Genomic DNA, 22,865 nt, shown 5'->3' with positions numbered 1-22,865 from the left:
GTGTCCTTCATATTGCTGTTTTATGACGTCATTAATTCATTTTCTCTGAAGAACGTGGGCTACACTTTGTTAAAATCTATTGAAATCTCTTTAGTGATTTTAGTCCACATGGCCATCAGAATTACATAAATTATGCTTGTTTTTTTTTTTTTATTAACGTAATTTAATATATTCAAATCTGTTTTTAAATTTTTGAAGTTACGAAGAAGTTAAGATAGGGACGGAATTTCTTTAACGAACATTAGTTATTAAGTCGTATTTAGTGCAATTGATTCTATAGTAAAAATTGTAGTGAACTTTTAACCAATACTGTTATTTTTGTGGAGGTTACAATAATGATATAAACTTGCAATTAAACCCGAATGACTTCAACCTTCATAATTCAAAATAAATATATAACGTCAATTACAAAAGGTACAGTCTGCTGAAATTTTAGCGGATAAATCTTTTAAAATTCAGATGCGTTACATCTAAAAGTTGGTAATACGGAGGTATTCACTGTATCTCTTAAGTTTTTCTCTACATTGTATTGAGTGGATCAGATCGTATTGACGAAATTCGATCACGTACATAGACGTTGGAGAAAATTTATTGTGGAACAAAACTAACCCGTACACAAATCCTTATTCGTTTAAGAAGATATTCTATTTCAAAATAGTTCTTAAATCTACCAGGATACAGGCTAAAAAAGCTTGCGAAGTTAGTATACATAAAGTTATATTGATGGTTGTACCTGGGACTTGATAAATCTCTGATGCGCGCCGTCACTCCAAACTCTATTGGAATTTTGTCAAAGTCTGTTCTGAGCGTGTCTCTCTGAAGGAGTCATATGTCTTCATGCTACATTCACAAGCCTGTTGCTCTGCTCCATTAGTTTGAAGACTAGGTGCAGGTACTTTATTCAGAAAGATCTGTACGTAAGATCACCGATCTTTCGTTCATTTGCTCATATAATATTTTAGAGCTATCTGTTTGAAAATTCAAGTTACAATATTTACTATTTAATTTTATTCGAAGTCAGTATTTTTTTTATTTGCATCAGTATCAGCAGCAGTTTTCTTCAGAGGGAACGTGAAACTGTACCAATTATGTTGACGTCAATTATATTGGTATATTATGTGCCGTGTGGTGATGGCAGATTAGAATATAGTAGGGGTGATGACTACTGAGTCATCACCCCTACTCTTCCCGCGGGTGTCGTACGAGGCGACTAAGGGAGTATAACGGCCGATTGGCGCAATGGGCAGTGACGCTGCATTCTGAGGCTAAGGCCGTGGGTTCGATTCCCACAACTGGAAAATGTTCCTGATTTTATCTGTACTTTAAAACTATGTATGTATTTTATCTATATTTATAAAAGAAAGTTGTGTTAGTTACACCATTTATAACTCAAGAACGGCTGGACCAATTTTTATTATATTTGATTTTTTGGATTCCTCTCAGACCGGAATAGGATAATAAGTAATGAAATATAACATTCATAAAAAAAAAAATGATCCGTGGTACGAAGTTCGTCGGGACAGCTAGTTATTCATAAAAATATTCATCAGTTATCTTAGTACCCATAACACAAGCTGAGCTTACTTTGGGGTTAGATTGCGATGTGAAGTTTTTGCGATTGCGATTGTCGTAGTACATTTATTCATTTATTATAAAGGGGAGCAGGTAGTAGCGTCCTTTGCGCTACTACTATCTTCTCCTGCGAAAACCCTTCGATTGGGAGAGGCATTTAGTCCAGTAGTGGACTGTTATAGACTTTTTTTTGAATTCCACAAGTTAGTAAGTTGTATGTAGCACTTGATTGCAATCTCACCTGGTGGCAAACGATGCAATCTAAGATGGTAGCTACACTATTATAGCAGTTATTTTAAACCAATACCGCTAATCGGTTTTCTACACGGAATTCTAACGGAACGCTAAATTGCTTGGTGCCACGAATTTTTCAGGACTCAAGACGATAAATGTACTACGACAATACACACATCGCAATCCCAAAGTAAGCTCATCCTGTGTTATGGGTACTAAGATAACTGATGAATATTTTTATGAATAACTAGCTGTCCCGACGAACTTCGTCTGGACAATCGACAGATCTGAAAGTATGACTATCCTTTTCAGAATGCTCCCAGCAGAAAATGATAGGTAGATAGATTTCGTTCAGTTTAGAGATAGGTGTTACACAGACTCGGCACTTTTAATTGCGTTTCGTTATTAATAATTCATTGCTTAGTTTACTGTCTACCTGGACTGTTTGTTAAAACCCCATCTATGCACATTGGTGCAGATGGATGGACCTGTGCTCTAAAACCATCCTCCTATTCGAGAAGTAGTCTGTGCCCGCACCGTTACGTTATTGTTTTTTTTTTTATACATCACGTAGCAAGCGCTTATACCTTACTCGTTTCTTATACATAAGTACAATTTATATAATCACTAGCTGTTGCCCGCGTTTGAATTTGTTTTTGATGTGGCGTTCAATTTAGTTGTAGTTCTAAAATTATTCAGTATCGCTAAGCCTTAAATGAGGGGTTTGCTCCTGTTATCTGAGAAGTTCTGTCCTCTATCTCCAAACATTCAGATCCACACAAAGTTTGGGCAAAATTAAACACATAATATAACCTCTATAGTACAAAAATAATTATTTAAATTGGTTATAATTTGTCTGAAAATCGTCAAACACTTTGATCGCCTCTCCCAAAGGAACCAAGCTTACTGTCGGGATAAAAAGTATTCTTTATTACTTCTAACACTTCCAAGAATATGTGTACAAAGTTTCATGAGGATCGGTTAAGTAGTTTTTGCATGAAAGCGTAACAAACAAACTTACATTGACATTTATAATATTAGTAGGAATAAAAGTACGTTTACTCGACCACGTATAAATGTGTTCTATGCAAACGCGCTTTACCTTGTGAGGTGTGCCGAGTTAGGTGAAAAATGAAAATAACTAATATATACTTTTATTTTACTCAAATAAAAAAAATAAAAATGTTCCCTGAAAACAAAAGTTACAAGTCTTGTTTCCAGCCAACGAACAAATTGTTGTGTAAAGAATGTGAGAATACTGGGAAGCTCACCTTAGGGAGCGTTGTAAGAAAACATTTCACTTAATTGAGTTGAGGAGTATTTTGGTAAAACTTTTACCGCCAGTTCAATTTTGTTATAATATTATATGAATCTTAAGTTTTTTGCTAAGCAAATTGTGTTATCGAATCAGGTTCACAGAACAACTGTACGTAGCGTTTGTACGAGTAATTATTTGGATTTGCGCTACGAAATAGTTTCCTTAGTAAATGGGTTATGCAGCTTCAGAAAACGAACGGATTGCACCAATAGGAGGATTTTTATAGTAGGAATGAAAACAAAGCTTAGCCAACCGGGAGTCAGACTTGAACACTCGAACACAGAGTTTTTAGCCTAGGAAGGAGACACTTTGAAAAGCAAAGTTATTTCTGTGGTCAACGTTTTTTTAACTTTATTTTTGATGTGCGCTGTAATTATTTCCTAAATTATAGTACCCTACTTCTCTTTGAACCAAAACACCTTTCTTCCGATAGTGACAATAGCATCCGAGTGATATACGAACTGACAAATTCGACGTTATTTTAAGCGTAGGTTTCGGAAATCCAAAAATACAAAATTTATTTTCTTGAACAATCTTGTGACAAACTATGCCTAGATAGACTGTTTGGCCCTCTATTTTAGACGAAAATTATCTTCCTTTTGTGATACTTTAGCTGCTAAAAGGATTTCCTATCACTAAAGAAATTTATTTTTCACTAAAGTGTTTATTTAGGCCTAGATTTATATATTCTTCAGTAATTCCTGAGTCAGTAAGGTATCCTTCGTAGTTAAGGTGCCTCATTATTTTTTATTACAAAAATATGACATCCGTTTGAAGATGTTCGTTACAAAGCATAGTGCAGAGTATTGTATAGTAATGAATACTTCTTGCTCTAAACTTTTTCATTCTACTGCTATTAAACCAGATCCATCTAATATTGAGCCCTGACATCATCTATTTTCAATTTGATTTCGTCGCGATCAAATAGATGGACCGATTTTTAAATACGATATTATAAGCATCGGCAGAGGTTTACTGGCTTAGCAAGGTTTTCTTATATTATTAAAACACGATACCATTAATTATAACAGCATTATTCGATAGTAATTGATAAAATTGATATTCAAATATTACTCAGGTCTATTTGTTTGCTCAATCTTAAACATACATATAAAAATATCGTGTTTAGTAAACTATGCAAGAGCGGTGTCTCGAACTTGCATAATTTTTATTTTTATTAATTCCACCAATAAATTTTATTCCCTTTTTCTTCTGATGAGCACATTATAGACGTTTTTTTTATTGAAATTTCCATAATCCATGCCTAAGAAATTCGATATACAAAATGTAACCAACAGTTTAATATAAAAATGTATGAGAGTTGAATATGGCATAGAAACATATTCAACTCTCTACAAAGTCTCCAAAATTGATTAAACGCAACCAGTACAAACTCCCCTTTGATTAGGAATAGTCTCTACCAAAAAATTTAGTTTCTCTTATTAACCATAAAGAACCTCGTTATTTATATCTGCTACAAATTATGGTGAGGTTTGAATTTTTTTAAAAGCTCAAAACTTAACTTACGTTCAAAATTTTTGACAAAAAATAACCGAGTTTGGTAACCCTTCACAATTTATTGCTTTTCCCGAGGCTGGGGAGTTAATGGTTAAGGCGTTCTCGCCAGTGGCGTGCACTTCATATATGCACAAAAGCACTGCCTACCCTTAAAATTATATTTCACTGGTATAGGAGGAGGTTTATTGCCGTTTTATGCAATTTCCCTGCTGTATGCATACTCTGGTAATAACTAACTGGCCACTGGTTCTCGCAGCACTTACCATCAGTTTTTTCATTGTGACGAGAGTGAATTGCTAAGCAATACAATTTACAATACTCAATCATGGTATGATTGAGTATTGTAAATTGTATTGAGTAGTTCCAGAGGAGATCCATGGTCTTAATCATCAGTTCAGTTTGACATTGATTTTGATTGTGCTTTCTGAAGGAAGATGTACAAGTTCCTTTAACAGACGCTCAAATTTCTATAGGTGTGCCGTTAATGTGTGAAGAGTTCCCTCGATTTCTCCAGCATCAAATAAAATTAATAAATTTTCACCAAATTTAAATGGAATCACCTCTGAAGTATAACGTACTAAACAAAATCATCATATTTGGTTTATAATTTGCGGTGATATTGAGTAACAATAAATGTCAAAAAAAAAAACATACAGTCGAATTGAGAACTTACTTCTTTTTTTAGTCGGTTGAAAACTACCTTGTTTTAGAGTCATTGAATATTTGCCTCGGGGAAAACTTTGTCAAAATTCCTTACAAGCGAAACGTGCTCGACTGAATGGCCGCAGTATCTACAAAAATATGCGAAAGTTATATTTTAGCAACTTTACGTTCTACTAAGCTCCGCTACAAGAAAATTTGTACTAGCTGCCCTAAATTTGGACGAAATTTTTACATTATTTCTGCACAGCTGTGAAAGATTCCTAAGATATATTAAGAAAACAGTGACACATAGGCTCCGTCCGTTGTCGGTTGCATATTTTCTGGCTCCCGAATGTACCCAAAAAAATTCCGGCTCAACAAAATTTTACAATCTGGAGCCATGACAAAAGTCCCATACTTTTTAATCCGGAACAATTCGAAGACTCTTAAAAAAAATAGCTTTTTTACCTGAAGACTATAACAGGTAAACCCAAGATAGCTTGACAATATTTTATACACCGATAACTTTCATCCTGAAGACAAACATAGGGTAATTTTTATCTCAGTAAAACTAACAGAACCCTCAAGATTAAAAAAAAACTAAATAATGATAATTATTGAAGGCAAATAGCATGTGAAATCTATCCGAATTGTGAACGAAAAGGTAGACATACTAATAGAAATAACGTTAGAAAGATATAATCGATAAATGTTTTGAGATAACTTCGAACCAGGATATAATATTATCAACTCCGCATCTGGCAGACTGGCATTACGCTCAAACTATTAGTTTCCCACTGCGCAACATTATGTTGTTATAACTGGGACAAGATTGTTATTGGTATTAAACTATTGGCTTGATATCGAGTCTGGAGTTGTTTGACGTGAATAAATGGATTGTCGTGGAATTGCACCAAATGGAATCTATGATACTGTTGTATTATAAACTGTAATATTATTCCTAGATATACTCGTATATCTGCAGGCGTAACGTGTTTTCGCATGCTTGAGAGTTCTCCATAATGTTCTCAAGAGTGTGTGGAGTCCACCAATCCGCACTGGGCCAGTGTGGTGGACTACAGCCTTCAAACCTTTTTACTGTCGGAGGAGAACCGTGCCCTTCAGTGGGCCGGTAATGGGTTGATATGTTGATGATGAGGATAATAACATGTTTGATGCTTAGTCGAAAATGATCACCTTTTTCAAAACTGCATTCAATATATATTTTTTTATAACCAAAGTAAATATAAAAAAATTTGAATGTTTTCTAAAAAAACTTTTGGTTACCTGTTGCAAAACAACATAGGAACATTGTCCATTAGATTTTGGTTATCTGGAAATTTATTATGGTTTAATTTAATTACATCATCATTCATTTAATAAGTATAAAACACAATAAGTCCAAAGAATTTTTTTTATGAAGATATTTTAGCTTTTTTAAACCTCTTTGTACAAAAGATTTTTTGAATCTGGTTGTGTAGTCCCGCAATACATTTCGCTTGCCATCTTCTACGTGATCGAATTTTGTCAACAGAATCGAATTCACTCTATACAATGCTGTGAATAACATAAGGAGAAGCGTGAATACCTTAAACCCTTTCTATCTCCTACGCTGAGACACGTAAGCAATTCTAAGTACACGTATAAAATAACAAGAAGGAGTATATAAACTTTGAAATGGAAATGGATTTTGTTTCCGATTCGTGTTGTCAATTTGAAAAACTATAGAAATTTGAGATATTTTTATTAGAATGATAATGACAACCAAGTGATTGTTAGTTCTAAAATGTAGTATGGGTTTTAATATAAATGTTATACCTATGAGACTGGTAAGCCCGCTACCATCTTAAGACTGCATCATCACATACTATGACCAGGATACCATCACATACCAGGTGAATTTGCAGTCGAGCGCTAACTTGTACTGAAATAAAAACGGAAATTGACTCCGATTTAGTTAAACCGCAAAGTGATTAAACTTTACGTAATAATACCACACATAAACTAATTAGGAAACAGTTCAACTCTGAGCTAAACTGAGTAGAATAAACAAGATTAGCAATCGTGGAATCAGTTGATTCCGTGATTAGATATTAATAGGTTTTCCAAATACTAATTAGTTGGATTACTAATAGGTTGTCGGTAATTCTCGATAGTATTTGAAAGGTCTAAAATTATAGATAGCGTATTTTACATTAGCCGTTAAAGGGCGTAAAGCTAATATTTTGTATAGATTTTACTTCCATGCCCTTGTAAAGTAGGGTGTATCTTTAGGTTCTACACAACCCATTCCAAACAAACTTATTCTAGATAACTATAAAATGTACATACAGATGTTTGAGAAATTAGATTTTGGACTGACAATGCTTCGTAAAAAAAAACACGCGGGGCAGCCTTTAACACTGCCCATAAAAATTAAAAACTCAATCTATCAATCAATCCTAACCGTATTTGGTCACAGCGACTATTTCGGATTCCAACTGAGAGCGCCGCTGGTGAGCTCTTAAATGACTCGTATAACCTGATTTTGTGCTAAACGTGCGGCTGCATTCGGTACACGTCAACACACCGGCAATGTAGTTAAATGATACGATTAGCATCAAGCTTCTTAAGTCGTAACACACACATACAGATAATGGTGACGATGATGTGAGTTTCACGCTTTTTGTGCACCCAATAAGTATACATATCTGTCATGGAAAGCTTTCGGTGAAGATTTTTGTTCACCCAAAAATAATAAACGCGCATAAAGAAGTTTTCACTTCAAAAAATCGAGTATGCCTAACGAGCAAGATTGAAACATCGGTAAGTTTGTAGATACCGATTGAAAAGGCAGCAGAATAAAAACTGTTGCTTTGTCCCGCCACTTAAAGGAGATGGGGAAAATCGGGACACATCATTTCTTAATTGTACACTAATTATAATTAAGAAAATATAACCTAATTTCTTTATTTAAATAAATGCGACCTAATATAAAGTTTGAGCGATTCTCGTACTCTGCAAAATGAGATTTTTGAAAAGTTCAAGATTTTATTTTTAAACTGTAACTTAAGGTATTTATTGGTTTTATCGTATATTTTTAAACTATATTTTTTATTAATAAAATCAAAAAGAAAGATACATGTATAAATTAAAAAGTAATTATTTAAACTTATTTATATTATATTGATATCTGTCAATGTTATGATGGTTTGTCTTGTTAATTGAGTGTTGTCAGTTGTTTTAAAACACATACAATATTATAATGGTTACGTGAATAAATATCTACATGCGAAGATTCCTTGCTCAAATAAAATTGCAAGTCTTCCATGCTCAATAATTTTACTTTTCTAAACTAAACTAAAAATAAGCAATATTCTGATATTCGTTTGGTGTATAAACATTTTAAACGTGTCCCCATCTCCATAAAAAATTGCCCAATCTCCTTTCACTATTAAACAATAATTATTTTATATTGTGAGAAATGAAAGCAGAGCGGTGTTCTTCCAAGCAATCTTCATCAATTCAATCTATTTCTTATCACTCTGATATTCGGAATTAACTCGTTAACGTTGCCTTTCATGAGAACTCGGATGATACTTTTCCTGTAAGGTTACTGCACGAGTTGGACTCGTCTCGATATCCTCACACTTCAAAGGGTACGGTTTTTTAGCTCCTTGTGTGCTCAATCAAATGCAAAATGCATGGCTAAGTTTATTGTGGGCTTCTTCTTAGACCAGAGAATCCTACGAGCTTTCGTTCTAAGTTTACAAATACAGAGGGGTATAACCATAATGTCACGCCAATGGAAACATTTTATGGGCATCAAAAAGTCTTTTTTGTATTGCAAATAAAGTTCTTATTTAATACAGTTTAAATGGTGATTATATAATAGTAGCCGTCAGATCCGAAACAATAGATTTAAGCAGAAGGTACACAAAAGGTAATACAGGCAGACAGTTTGGCAGGTGATAATTAATATGTTATATGATAACCATTCGGCAGGTAAAATTACCTGTATCTCAATATTATGATAAATTTACTTATTAATAATTGATTTATTTTTTTTGGAAATATTATCAAATTTAAAATAGATGATTAAGAGATAATCGTTTACCTTTTTGGTTAAAGTAGAAATAATTATATGAAATAATACGGCAAAATACAAACGCACTTACATTTACATACATGCATACGTAATTTATATATATAGACATTTCAACCCAAGTGTCTATTTTTTGGGCAAATTCAATATGGCATAAATTGGTATTACGCCATTTTGAAAGGTAAAAATACGTACAGTGTTCCGGCAACCTTGTTTTTGTTTAATTTGTAATTTTTTATTAAAGTAATTTATTGTTGCACATTGTTGTAGATGGGTCACCTGTCCGTTGTGATACCGCCTGACATCGCGGACGACGAAAGCTCTCAAGCTAGCGCACCTGAAGGAGGGTCCGTAGAGCTACGCTGTACTGTCACAGGCGTGCCAGAGCCTACTGTGTCGTGGAAAAGAGCTGACGGAAGAAATATTATATTCCGGGATGAAGGTGGCAGTGAATTAAAAGGTAAACTTTCTTATTTTTATAGTACGTGCGATATCAGTTTGTAGAAAATAAAAGTCACGAGTGGCTGCGTAGTTATTATTATTGAGGAACTCATTTATAGATTATATAAACGTTATCGATCAATAATATACTGGATGTATTGTCAGTCATATTAAATTGTTGGTGAAAAATAAGATCTGACTCAAAGTTTGGAAACCTATTTTCCTTAATTTACTAGTGACCGAAACCAACGTTAGTGTGCTTAAGAACTTAAAAGAACAATAAAAGTGACTGAATCTATTCTTTTAACTAACTTCTTATTGCTAAGTGCTATCGCAGTCCACATTGATCTTATGTGTCTTAAAACTTTCACAATTATTGTTTGTTGCTATAAGAGACGGTATATTATCGTTGTGATTCTTAGACAATACATAAAAAAGTAGAAACATATAGAAGTTTTGTTAAAACTGAAGTAAATTTAATCTAATGCCAAAATTCAAAGTTTTATGTTTCTAAGTTTGTATGCATAATTTTTTGTCATTATGGATGGCATCGCAAATATTGAATTGGATCATGCAGCAGTTGACCAAACCTTTGATTTGAAAGATAGACAGATCGTTTTTTACATCGTCCTTTATCAACATCATACCAACAAGGGTCTATAAGTTTTTGGTAAGTCTCCTCTGTACGGTTAACTGTTATTTATTTTAGAGAATGCATGTTGTTTATACAAACAAAATGGTTTTTTACAGAAAATTCTTATAAAAGTAGGTATGCCTGTCACGTTCATCTGAATATATCACTTACGTGCTTGTACTGCACGTGACGACATTATTGAGATCTGTCACAGCTTTTTTATAATATTCTTCCCCAATAGAAGTGAAACAGAAACTTCCAATTTTCTTTTCAATTCTATTCATATCGGCGGATTCTGCTAAGTGGTAAAAAAGAAACAAGGCTAATTTTGCATTCAAAGCCCGCTCGAGGCGGGCGCAGGTGCCTGTTCGTTGAGACATTGGAGTTTTATGGGATTTATTAAGATATTGGAAAGAACTCACAAAATATGTAATAAATGTGCCATCAACCTTGGAGGAACGCCTGAATAATGTCAAACCGAGCAAAATGAATGTATAGCGGAGGTTATCCGGCACTTGTCATAAATTTAACATCGGTTAATGTTTTGCAACGTACCTACCGTGTACATTTTATGTGTACGAACGAAATTAATGTTCATAGAACGAAGTTACATTAAACGCGGCTTTATACACTCAGAAAAGACTTATTTTGTCAAAAAATTTAATTTACGAAAGTAGTGTTCTTCGACATCAAGATTGGTATTCATTTCCTCGAAAAAGAACGTTCTCAAAGAACTCAATTACTGCTTAAACAAAGTGATGTAACAATCGGGGTTTCGGTCAGGAAATTAAATGGACGCCTAAGTGGAAGTCAGCCCGGCTAAGTTGTTATCTTTTATAGTTGTAATAAGTACTACCTACGTTGAATGGGGTAAAAAGACAACAGTTTGACGCGATTACCGGGCGTTATGCACGTAGTTGACGTACCTATGTGGAGTAGCTTTAATAGATTTCGTTCCCTAGCATAATTTAAACCTTAACCCATTGTTCTAAGGTGTAAATTAGAGTGGGCCGAGTTGAGTATTTAAAACCTTTTTATGAGTCTGTTTTACGTATTTGACCCGTTTTATTTAAGCCATTAAGCGTAAACAAAAGACTTGCGGTTGCGGGTAAACAGAGGGTAGATGTAATAGTTAAAGAGTGGGGGAAGGCTGCCTTAGTATTAATTGGACATGTTATACACGCTTCAACAAATCAGGATTGCCGTTTGGGCAGTTGACTCCTGGCCTCGTTTCATTTCCTTGGTTGTAACTTGCAAGTTGTAAAGCAACTTCTAGACATTTTTGAAGCGATTGTGATTTACTAATCTTAAACTTACCGCAAGGTGAGATTTCAGTTAAGGGCTAACTTTTATCGCCATAAAAAGTCTTTTAGTCATAGATGAATTATATATATAGAAGTTCCCTCGTAAAATAGGGATGAAAGTTTTTTCCAAATCTAAGAACATGTTTTATACAAATATACCCCTAAAAGGGTAAACAGGTATTGGAATTTGGTATAAAAGTTCTATGTTTTTGAAGTTATAAACACCAAAATTCGTATTTAGGTTTATGGCATTTATGAGTAAAATATACTCTTATCAACGTTTTACATAAACTTTACGTTGTACTAGTTGTTGCTTTTTTTAAATTCTGAAGTGGTATTTGCACACTACAAATAATAGTTAACTATGTCGCATATAAATCAGAAGCTATTTCCTCGTGTATTCGTGTATCGTATAATTAATCAAATACACACGCGGAGTCTGATTAGTTAATTATAATTATCTTTGTTGCCAAGCTTGCGACGCTGGGCGGCTTCGCGTTGTTAATTAACTTACTCGTTACAAAACATCACGAAGCGATCATGTGTTTCGTTATTAATATCTAAAATAATAAAAATATTTACGCATTATAATGACAAAATACCGTGCTAGATGATTCATCGGTATAGCTGAAAAAGTTAAACCGTGTTGCGTCCCGTGAAATATTCGTTTAACCTTTAACGGAACTTAAAGCGTTAATTAATAATTTTATGTAGAGGAGTTTCAGCTAAATTTCTTTAACCTTAAATTAAGATATTGTCTTAGGAAGTTAACTTAACGTTTATCAAATCCTTGTTGTTTAGCCTATACCTATCCCGTTTATCTTATATTTCATTAAGAAAAGCGTTCTTAAGAAAACAACAGCGCTATAATAAAATCGGAAAACAATTAGCTCGTAAGTAATAATTAAGGCGAATGGCTAAATCGCGGGCGAATCGAGTAACAAGTTGCCAACGACGTGTAGCGTTCCGACTTTATAACCCGTTAATAAAACACAATTTCATGCAGGCGCTTTTGATATTATACGCGTACACCTAAACACGTTTATATATATTTAGGCCTTTGATCCTTATCACCTCAAAAATAAGGATTATATTTCTGCACTGGAATTTCAAAATTGGCTGCTCTGTACGTAACGCAGTATTTTATGTCTGCGCCCGAGATTTAGGATCGGGGTCGTATGCCATAATAAAGTTATAAATTGTTTCCATTTAAATTTAATTTGACAGTCTCCGCTAAACGGCAAATTGCCGGGGTAATGTTTTGATTAAAGCACGCCTGATTAGCGATGCTTAATTAAGAGAATTTGTGAAATTTGTACCGAAATGCTTATATCGTTTACAGTAGTAGTTTTGCTTCCACGGTAATTGCACATCTATTTGTATTGGAAGATCTGTTTAGTGTGGAGCATAGATATTGGAGACATCATAAATGACACCATAGATATTCTCCTGCTTTTCGCGGTGTAGAGTAAATTAAGATTAATTTTCGTAATACACCTGTTTGTTATAATTATGTCGCTCTATGGAAGTGTAGATATGTTGACATGTTACGTTAAGAATATTGTTATATTAACTGACGTTATTGTGCGATAGTGTCAAAATGTTATAAATAATTTTTAAAATCATTGGTTCTATACTTATGATCTGAGAATTAAGAACATGCAGAAACCGTGTACACGACTATTATTGAAGATTCAAATACCAATAATATTAAGAGTTATTTCTCGAACAAACTGTTAATCACTCATACCATCTAGTAGTTGAAAGTAATAATTTTACCTCAAATGTTGAAAGCCGGACCTGAAGACCCTGTTTTCTGAGTCCAAGGCCGTGGGTTCAATTCCTACAACTGGACAATGTTTTTGTGATGAATTTGAATGTTTTTCAGTGTCTGGGTGTTTATATATATAATAAGTATTTATGTATATTATTCATAAAATTATTCATCAGTTTTCTTAGTACCCATAACACAAGCTACGCTTACTTTGGGGCTAGATGGCGATGTGTGTATGGTCGTGGTTATTTAAATATTCAAAAAAAAATATATTCAAAATGCTCTTAACGTTTACCATACGGTAACGTATACCATACCAGGTTTGTGATATGGCAACATTCCGCGGGTGTAAATGAGACGCGTGCTGGGCGTTTACACTGTTTTTGGAGACAATGCACTGCATACAATATTGACTGAATGAGGATTCTGTTTGTTCCTAATTCTGTGCTTATGATAATAAACAATGAAGTATTTTTACAAAATCACTTATTTCTACTTTTGTAATTATAATCGCTGCATTATCAATTTTATTTAAAAAACAATCTTCCCACTGACCTCTTTTACGTAATAATAGAGATCACTGAATCTTCCAGACTACGTAATCACCAGAGTTCGCTAGTTGTAATGTGTCCTGCGTCATTAAATGACGTGCGGCATATGATGACTTATTTCAATGCAGTATGTAATTAAATTATAACTATTTATTTCTTTAAATTTCCATTATTTTTGAGTAAGTGAATTTTTACATCCTTCCATTCTATATTTTGGACCTAGTCAAAGATCGCCACCCCATAAATAAGGCAAAAATTATACAAAGTACACTGGTTACATTTTCCAGCTAAATCGCTTTCATGTAGGTATATTTTTCTCTGAGGTAACAAGGCAAATAGGTTAATAGTTTAAGAGCCATTTTCGTGTGCACAATTTTTAACGTCGTTAAGGCTACATAATCCGTTTAGCGTCGATACTCCATCGTGGTATCGTATAAAGGCTATAAAGTAACTGAATTACTCTTCGACGTTAGGTTTCCTAACGACATTGTAATATGTTCATTTATATGCAGTTTTTATAAACTATACTAAAAAGATAGCCTTTAAATGAAGAGGAAGACTGAGATCGATAGGGTTGCTTTTCATACGTAATTTTTTATGTAATGTATTGAAAAAACAAATAAACGATATAGTTTACATGAGAAAAAAGTACGTAATAGCCTTTGCACAGCTTTGCCTTTGTATCAATAAAAGACCGACCAGACTTTAACAGGGTTTGAAACGTGAGCTTTACTTATTTATTAATTATCAGTCTATTAACGCCCCAATTCTGGGCACAACCCTCTTTGCTCATACCAGAGAGGGTTTTAGAGCAGAGACCACGCTCCTTCGATGCGGGTTGTTGGGCCTTAATGATTATTATTGCATTTTGAATCTCCACACTTCTCCGTTGGCGGGTTTAACGATTTGCATCAAATTCAAATTATCATAATCGAATCTAAAGTAGTATATATCTCCAATCAAATAAGCCTGTGGAAAGCACTTTTTGTACGAAAATACATATTTTTATATGTTTTTGAGATGATGGTGATTGGTGAACTGCATTTGTAAACTTAAAACTAAAGCTACGAGGGTTAACACTCGCGCCCAGTAAGGTAACATGTGCACCACGAGGTAATTACTTCTACAATTTTCTCGTTCTTTTTATATTGCAATAATTAGCATGGCCCAGCAATGGTAAGTATTAAACCATCGGTTATTAACAGTAACACTGCACAGGGAATGTAAGGTACACGTCACGCAACATGCCGCCCTATGCCCATCCACTGAGATGTAGGTGATAAATCTCATTTGCCTGTTTTTATACAGGTATTGAAGCCCTTCCGAACACAGCATTGCAACAATGTTGAGTGGTCGCAGAAATAAACATCGCGGTAGTACTGACTTCCCACGGCGAGCTCTATCGCTAAAAGCTCTGATAATACTATATCTCGTAGTTATAAAACCTAATAGGTTGAAAAATTTCCTCATGATGTCCGGAAGTATCTAAAATATAATTAAAGGTTTTATTGATATAAATTGCAAATAAATAAACACCAATCTCCTTTAGAATATAAATAAATAAAAATGCGTTTTTCATAATACATGAACTGTCAGTATTCAGGCTATTCCGATACAAAGGTAATTTTTTGTTCGGACGCTGAAACCGAGCTGAGGACCGTGTGCTCCAAAACATGAAACCAAACACAGATTTAGGTACTACTATTAATTCTTTTTCCTAAAAAAGTAGTCGATGCTATACCTACTTATTTCTTAAGTAACCATATTTCCTTCTCAGGAAACGGTATAATGGATACCTTTATAAATATTTTAAAGTGGAATTGATATTGCTTCGGCGCGGTCCGAACAATATCGTCTATCAAAAGGCTCGTATAAGTGAGTTAAGTCTCGGATAGTTTACATCCGGTAAGCGTCGGTTTGGCAACGCTTCACCGTAGCGCTACGTTCACGCGGTTTTTCCTTTATGACTTGACTATAAAATGTATCAACCCGTATGAATCACGAGCCCACATTATTTTTCCGTGGTTATGTTTTTTGAGGGTTTTGCTAACTCTTCTATACTCAGAAATCAAAGTCAAATATTTCTTTATTCAAATAGGCATAGATCGCACTTTTGATGCGTTATTATATACAAAATGTGTACATAGCAGTGAGTAGTGATGGCGATAACTACAGTCGTAAACTTAAAACTAAAGCTACGAGGGTTCCAATCGCGCCCTGGTCTAAGAAGAAGCCCGCAACAAACTTAGCCGAGTGTTCTTTTTGTTATCACCATCTCAAATTGTCATCAGAAAATATTTAAGAAGCAACCTGGTTAGAGCTAATTGTTTACACCCAAGCTTTTTTATCGTTTACGTAATCCTTTATACTATAATAGGACTTTTCTATAGGCTTTCGCTTAATACAAACTTTGAACTTCTTTAGTGACATCCCCAAGAATCGGTATACGTTATGGAATTACGTTCCTTATCATCTGATGATCTAATTTCAATTGATGGACATCGACAGTTGAGTATAGGTCTATTGTAGGGATTTTAAACTCCAGGGTCTTAGGCCGCTTGTGAACCAGTGACTCCCTGCGACTCGCTTTTATCCTCTTCTCACAGGGGGTTCTACAAACGTTGGCCTCTCAAGTGGGGGTCGCTATTTCGGCGTCTTGGGACTCCAACGTCACACCCCGAGCTTTGTACTATAGCTAACTCAGTTTTTCAACTCTTAGAGTTTTGTCGATCATTTTGGTTTTACTACGCCTAGTTACTGACCAAAGGCATCATATAAGAGTATCCGAGAAGCATTCCGAGAGTTTACTGGATCCAACAGATTTTCTCTGTTTTGATAAAAAAAATATTCATACTAATACTATAAATTCGATATTTGGTCCGATTTGTCTATTTATTTGTTTGCTATCTATTTAAGGCTCCTTTTTTATGTAATTGGTATGGAGAAAGCTGCCGTCCTAGATAACGTCATAATATTTTTCATACCAGAAAAGCCCTTGAAAACCGGTAGCTTTGGGTTAAAAATATTACATTTGTTATTTATACAAGGTGTAACAGCTAAACCGGTCGTGATGATATTTTGCATTAGGATAGTTTAGTTGTAGGGAAGGTCATAGGATACTTTTGATCGAGGAAAACTAAAGGTAGCCGGCTGATTACCAATTTTTACACCATCGAACCACTCCCCGGGTCAAATATGTTGCCACTACTATTATGTTATAAAATTTCAGAGATCGTAATGGTAAAATTTTGTGTGAAAAATTGATTCGCAGATCTACCATCAAAACTTTTTCTTATTAAAAATATTCATGACTGAATTTTAAAATAAAAAGCATAGTGGGCGTCCACTGTGCTTCACCACGCCAAGAGCCAGTCCTACCCGCCGCATAATACGTTCCACATTAAAGTAACTTGTCTAAGATTCAAAGACTATAACGACTCTACAATTTAGATTATAACAAACTTAGTTTTGTATTAAATTTCAAAGCAAAACTAGTAAAAGTGAGTTACTCTTTGATGGTAGGTACATCTGGTGAACAACGTTTTGGCAACGCTACCTCGTAGTTGGCACTTCGCTGAAGCGGTTTTTCATTTATGGCTCGGCTATAAATGAATGAACTATGACCCACGAAATGCGCCTGCGGGTACGATCGCTTGAAATTTATAATTTTAATGGGCTACTTCATCACTATTCGAGATGAAAGTTACTGGTTTCTCTAGCTCTCGTTCGTTATAATCGTATAGGCAAAGCCGTATCACCGAATGATTTAGTCGTCCAGTGTGAGTCCGCGTGAAACCAATGAGCATGAAGGATGAGCCCATAAAGTGCTCCGCCGGTTCTATAAATAAAATTAGGGTTTTCACGATACTTTATGAGTAACTGAAATTGATTTTTCTTTTTCTATTAAGTTTAAGAATTAAATTTGAATATTTGCAAACAAAAATAACTATGAAGCAAAGACTTATGGCGTGTCCTACGTTCATGGACCCAGAGTCTCAAAAGCTAAAGATAGACAGTATAACATAGTCTAAAAACTTAATCTTAATAAAAAAAATTAAAAGTACCTTGTACCACACGTGTAGTCTCACTACCATAGTGAACTTCGGAAGGACGATTGAATTTTTCGAAATCAAAACATTTGTTTGTATTTTCTTTTTTATTAATTTTATAATTTTGTCAAAGATATCCGCTATATTTATATATATATATATATATATATATATATATATGACATAATTCATCATATAAAAATTTTTTAACATACCCAAAACCACTTATGAAATATCAGAATCATGAAATGGGTAAATATATTACATTATCTTGGAATGGAATCTACAGATGAATACCATCATCATAAGTATTTCTCTGTGTTATGACGTGATGTTATTAGTCATTGAAAATCTTGTCATAATGCAAATTGATTGGCACTGCATTTATGAAATGGCACGTCTCTTCAGAGTCCTGCGAAATATCAACACATACAACCATTTATATACACACACACATTACATTCCTTCCATTACTATCTATTCCTTGCGTTCTCCGAGTAAAAACTGCAGTTTAAATGATCGCTAATAATCTCGGGGTAACATTAAGAACTAACACAGTGTATGTATCCTCATTGATAGGTCTTCTACACCTATAATTAATATTTCGACGAGTATTTACATTGGCATACAAATATTTAAAATAATATTTTTGAATCTGGAATATTTTAGTGAGTTATATTTGTCATTAATTTTGAAATATGATTGCTAGCAATAAATAATACAGACGCAGGTGTTTGTGATTACGTAAATCAGTTCAAGAACGTTTATTTAGGCTTTCAATGATAAACTTATGTACCTATTTATTCACTACTAAATATAATAATTCTTAAACCCAAATTGGAGTTTGTTTTTGGGTCGAAGCTCTAAAACATTCCTGTGAGACAGAAGGCCTGTGCCCAATAGTAGAAAATTATTTCTCATTGTTAATTAAGGTGGTTGCTGACCATGCAGTCTGGTGGAAGTAAAAGGGATGCTAGATCATATCTAACCCAAGTAAATATGGAAACAGTAAACTGAGAAACTCCCAAGCATACTTCATACCGCATTTTTTTATAGTAATAATTGACGGACCAAGCACCTGATGGTATGTGGAAATAGTGGCGTGCATAGAGTTTTTGGTATGGGGTATGGTATGCATAAAGCAGGTACATGACATAAAATGGAAAAATTCCCCTCCAATACGAGTGATATAAAATAATTTGGGTATGCAGTGCTTTTGTGCATGTTTGAAGTGCACGCCACTGAGTGGAGAGCATTATTCTATAAACCGAGCAACACTTTACAGGTCATGCAAGGAGCACGTCCAGGATCAATTTGAGGTGTGGGTGAAAAGCCTCATGTGTCTGTAACTACACCGGCTACCACGCCCTTCAGACCGGAACACAGCATTGCAAAAATGCTGCCTAGCGGTAGAAATAAGCATGGCAATAGTACTTCCCCGGACGAGGTCTTTCACAAAAAAGTCTACAACTATTTCCGCATCTATCTATCCATAGATGGAATAGTTATGTATCATATTTGATATTTACGGAAGTAGAAGTATTAGTATGCTAATATTAGGTATAATTGCGAATGCTTATTTGCTTGTACTTCCGTCACGTTATAAAGTTATAACATAGGCTACTTTTTATTATATATTTATCATATTTTGGTCCTGGGAAAATATCAAATTCCGAAAAAGTTCCTCGTTCACGTCCTAACAAAGCTACTAAACGACGTTTACTTTCAACGCGCGGCGCAACTTGTAGTAAATATAGGTATTTTGTAGTACTCGTACATAAAGGTATTTGTTAATAGCTTGCTTTAGTAACGATTTTTTTTTCGTTTTCACTCAGTGATGAGCAGCTACGCGGGAACGACGTTGTCACTTAAAGCACTGAAGCGGACCGATATGGGAACATACTTCTGTATCGCTGCAAACGGAGTACCACCAATTAAGAGTCGGAGCTACGAGGTTTCTGTGCTATGTAAGTATGATCATCATCCACAGCCTATTAAGTTCCCGCTTGTGTCTCATCGGAGAAACGGTTTCAGAGCATAAACCCACCACGCTGCCCCAATGCGGTTTGGTGGGCTTTAACGACTATTAGTACAATTAACTGAATTTCAAATTCCAAATTTCTTAACTCTATGCTGGTATCAAAAATTTTATGATAGAACATACACTGTTACACATTACATTATATAATTCGGCCCGACCCGGGATTCGAACCTAGAACTTCGTGATCCATAGTTTCATGCTAGCTCTAGAACAACTAGGCAATGTAAGTTTACTTGATAATAATTTTAAACTACTTTCCTACTTTCATTTTATTTTAGTCAAGTAGGTAAGAAAGCTCTGAGTTCACAAAATAGCTCTTTACTGTAGCAAGTGTAAGAAACATAAAGTTTTGATGTTTGTGAGAGAAACAACGTTTCTTTTATTTATTTTTTAGGTTTTTTTCTTTTTCTTTTGTTGTTTGCCTTATAGGTGTTTATTATTTTCGAAATGATTTGTTTTTAGGAATAGGTATTTTAATGGTTGTGCATTTATAAGGTTACTATCAAACATTTTATTTAAATTTCAGATTGTGTTATTACTCGCCTTTTTATGAACATAATATATTTAATACATAACTATAATATAATAGCATAGTCAATATGGTCAAAAATAACAGATCTTAATTTGGCTGCAAAGAACTGCATAGAACATTACTATTTATCTAACATATAACTATAAATCATTCCGTAGTTTCGAACATAAATACAATTCTAATTCGTTCTGCGAAAGTACGCCTCTGACCAATACTAACAAACAAAGCCGTATCGCTGAACGAATTTTTTTACGAAATTATTAAGGGTGAGGGTTTAATATAAATGTCTTACCCCTAACAGGTTAGCCCATTACCACCTTGGACTTTATCATCACTTACTAGCAGTTAAGACTGCAGTAAAGGGCTAACTTGTGGTTGAATAAAAAAAAAATATTCTCTTTATTTGCACACCACTGCAAGTTGAAGGAATAAAAGAAGAACAGAAAAAAGAGACTGAAGCAGAATAAAAAAGGTGGCCTTATCGCTTAGTAGCGCTGTAGTATTAAAAAAAAATACATACGAATACACAGAGAAAATAATACATAAGACATAAAATACTAAAAGATAATAAACTTATTTATAATTTTACATACCAAAAATACATCAAACAGTAAATCTATTACATGATATAAATATGGATGTAAACTATAGTCATTTTAAGCACCTTGTTTAGTGAAAATAGCTGATTTAGAGTGCCGTATGTAAATTGGAATTACTACTACTTGGTAAGTTGAATGTATTTTTTCGTTTTATTAGTTGAGCCGATTGTACGAGCGGCTAGCATGGTCGTTTGGCGAGCCGCGGACTTGCAAGTCTCTCTTCAGTGTTACGTCGAGGCTTCTCCCAAGGCACTGACTATGTGGCAGCGAGGAAAGTCACAAAATGGTATATATCAACCAACTTTTCTTTACTTTGACAGCTGACTGTCGCAATGGGCAGCGACCCTGCTTTCTGAGCCCAAGGCCGTGGGTTCGATTCCCATAACAGGAAAATGGTTGTGTGATGAACATGAATGTTTTTCAGTGTCTGGGTGTTTATATTATAAGTATTTATGTAATACTTTATATTATAAGTATTTATGTATATTATTTATAAAAATATTCTTCAGTAATCTTAGTACCCATACCACAAGTAACGCTTACTTTGGGGCTAGACGGCGATGTGTGTATTGTCGTAGTATATTTATTATTATAACTCAAATACCTTATATATAAAAAAAAATATCTTCAGGTAAAATATATAAGATTTCAGAAAAGTCAGTAATGCAAAATTACATACCCTTACTTACGTACTGCCGTGTGCTTAAATTAAACATAGAATATATCTACTTGCCAGTAATAAATAGCAATGGCTACTGCATTCAGTTCTAATATCAACTCTTTCTAATTGGATAGATACTTCATCTCATAACATCACTCCAACCGACTGAAGTCCTGCTGCGACTGCTGGGCATAGGCTTTTTGTAGGGAGTTCCAAAATCCACGGACCTTTGCCGCTGGTTTCCAGTGTCTTCCAGCCACTAGTTTGATATTGTCTGCCCACCTCGTTGGGGGCTGACCAACTTAGATAGGATAGGAACTTGAAACTTAATAAATCTTAACAAAATATGTTATATCGCTTCTTCTTCTTTAGGTGCCTCTACAACTAGTGAAGGTTGGCCGTCAGTTTTTGATAATTCTCCTTTCCTCTCGGAAAACAGCTGGGTGGCACTCGCGATCACAGTCCACTCTCTAATGTTGCATTAAATCAAATTCTATTTTACCGATGAATATTGTGTGTCTAGTGTCTGTGTGCAGTAAAAATAAAGTGTCTCCGTTATTCCACAGGTGCAAAGCTGTTAAATAGCTCGAAGTACATAATATCCCAATATTATTTGAACGAGTACGCAATGCGTATGAATTTGACGGTCAATCGTCTCAAAAAGAGTGACTTTGGAGAGTACACTTGCTTAGCTGGCAATGCCTATGGGAAAGCGAATGTAACCATCACATTAAAAGGTTAGTTAAACTTTAAGCTTTTTGAAAGTAGCCTTTACCATAATTAATAAGTTTAGATATACATGTGCTATTATTTGAATTTTAAATGATTATTATACTGAAGCGGTGATAGCGAAGTGGTAAGGAGTTCGGCTTCACTTTCGGGGGGCCGAGTTCGATCCCGAGCACGCACTT

The 22,865-nt window shown here is 34.5% G+C and overlaps 1 protein-coding gene across 1 annotated transcript in view; it reads left to right on the top strand.

The window, feature by feature from the left end:
- LOC120626908 (lachesin-like) overlaps window positions 1–22,865 on the top strand; it is a 75,522-nt gene that overhangs the window by 51,011 nt on the left and 1,646 nt on the right. The window contains exons 4-7 of the mRNA XM_039894698.1: window positions 9,639–9,828; window positions 19,957–20,088; window positions 21,451–21,579; window positions 22,521–22,691. Of these exons, the coding sequence (XP_039750632.1) occupies window positions 9,639–9,828; window positions 19,957–20,088; window positions 21,451–21,579; window positions 22,521–22,691 (622 nt within the window). The remainder of the gene's footprint in view (window positions 1–9,638; window positions 9,829–19,956; window positions 20,089–21,450; window positions 21,580–22,520; window positions 22,692–22,865) is intronic.

Source organism: Pararge aegeria, chromosome 10 (genome assembly GCF_905163445.1).
Source record: "Pararge aegeria chromosome 10, ilParAegt1.1, whole genome shotgun sequence".
Lineage (NCBI taxonomy): Eukaryota > Metazoa > Arthropoda > Insecta > Lepidoptera > Nymphalidae > Pararge > Pararge aegeria.
This window is presented reverse-complemented; position numbering and strand designations above follow the sequence as displayed.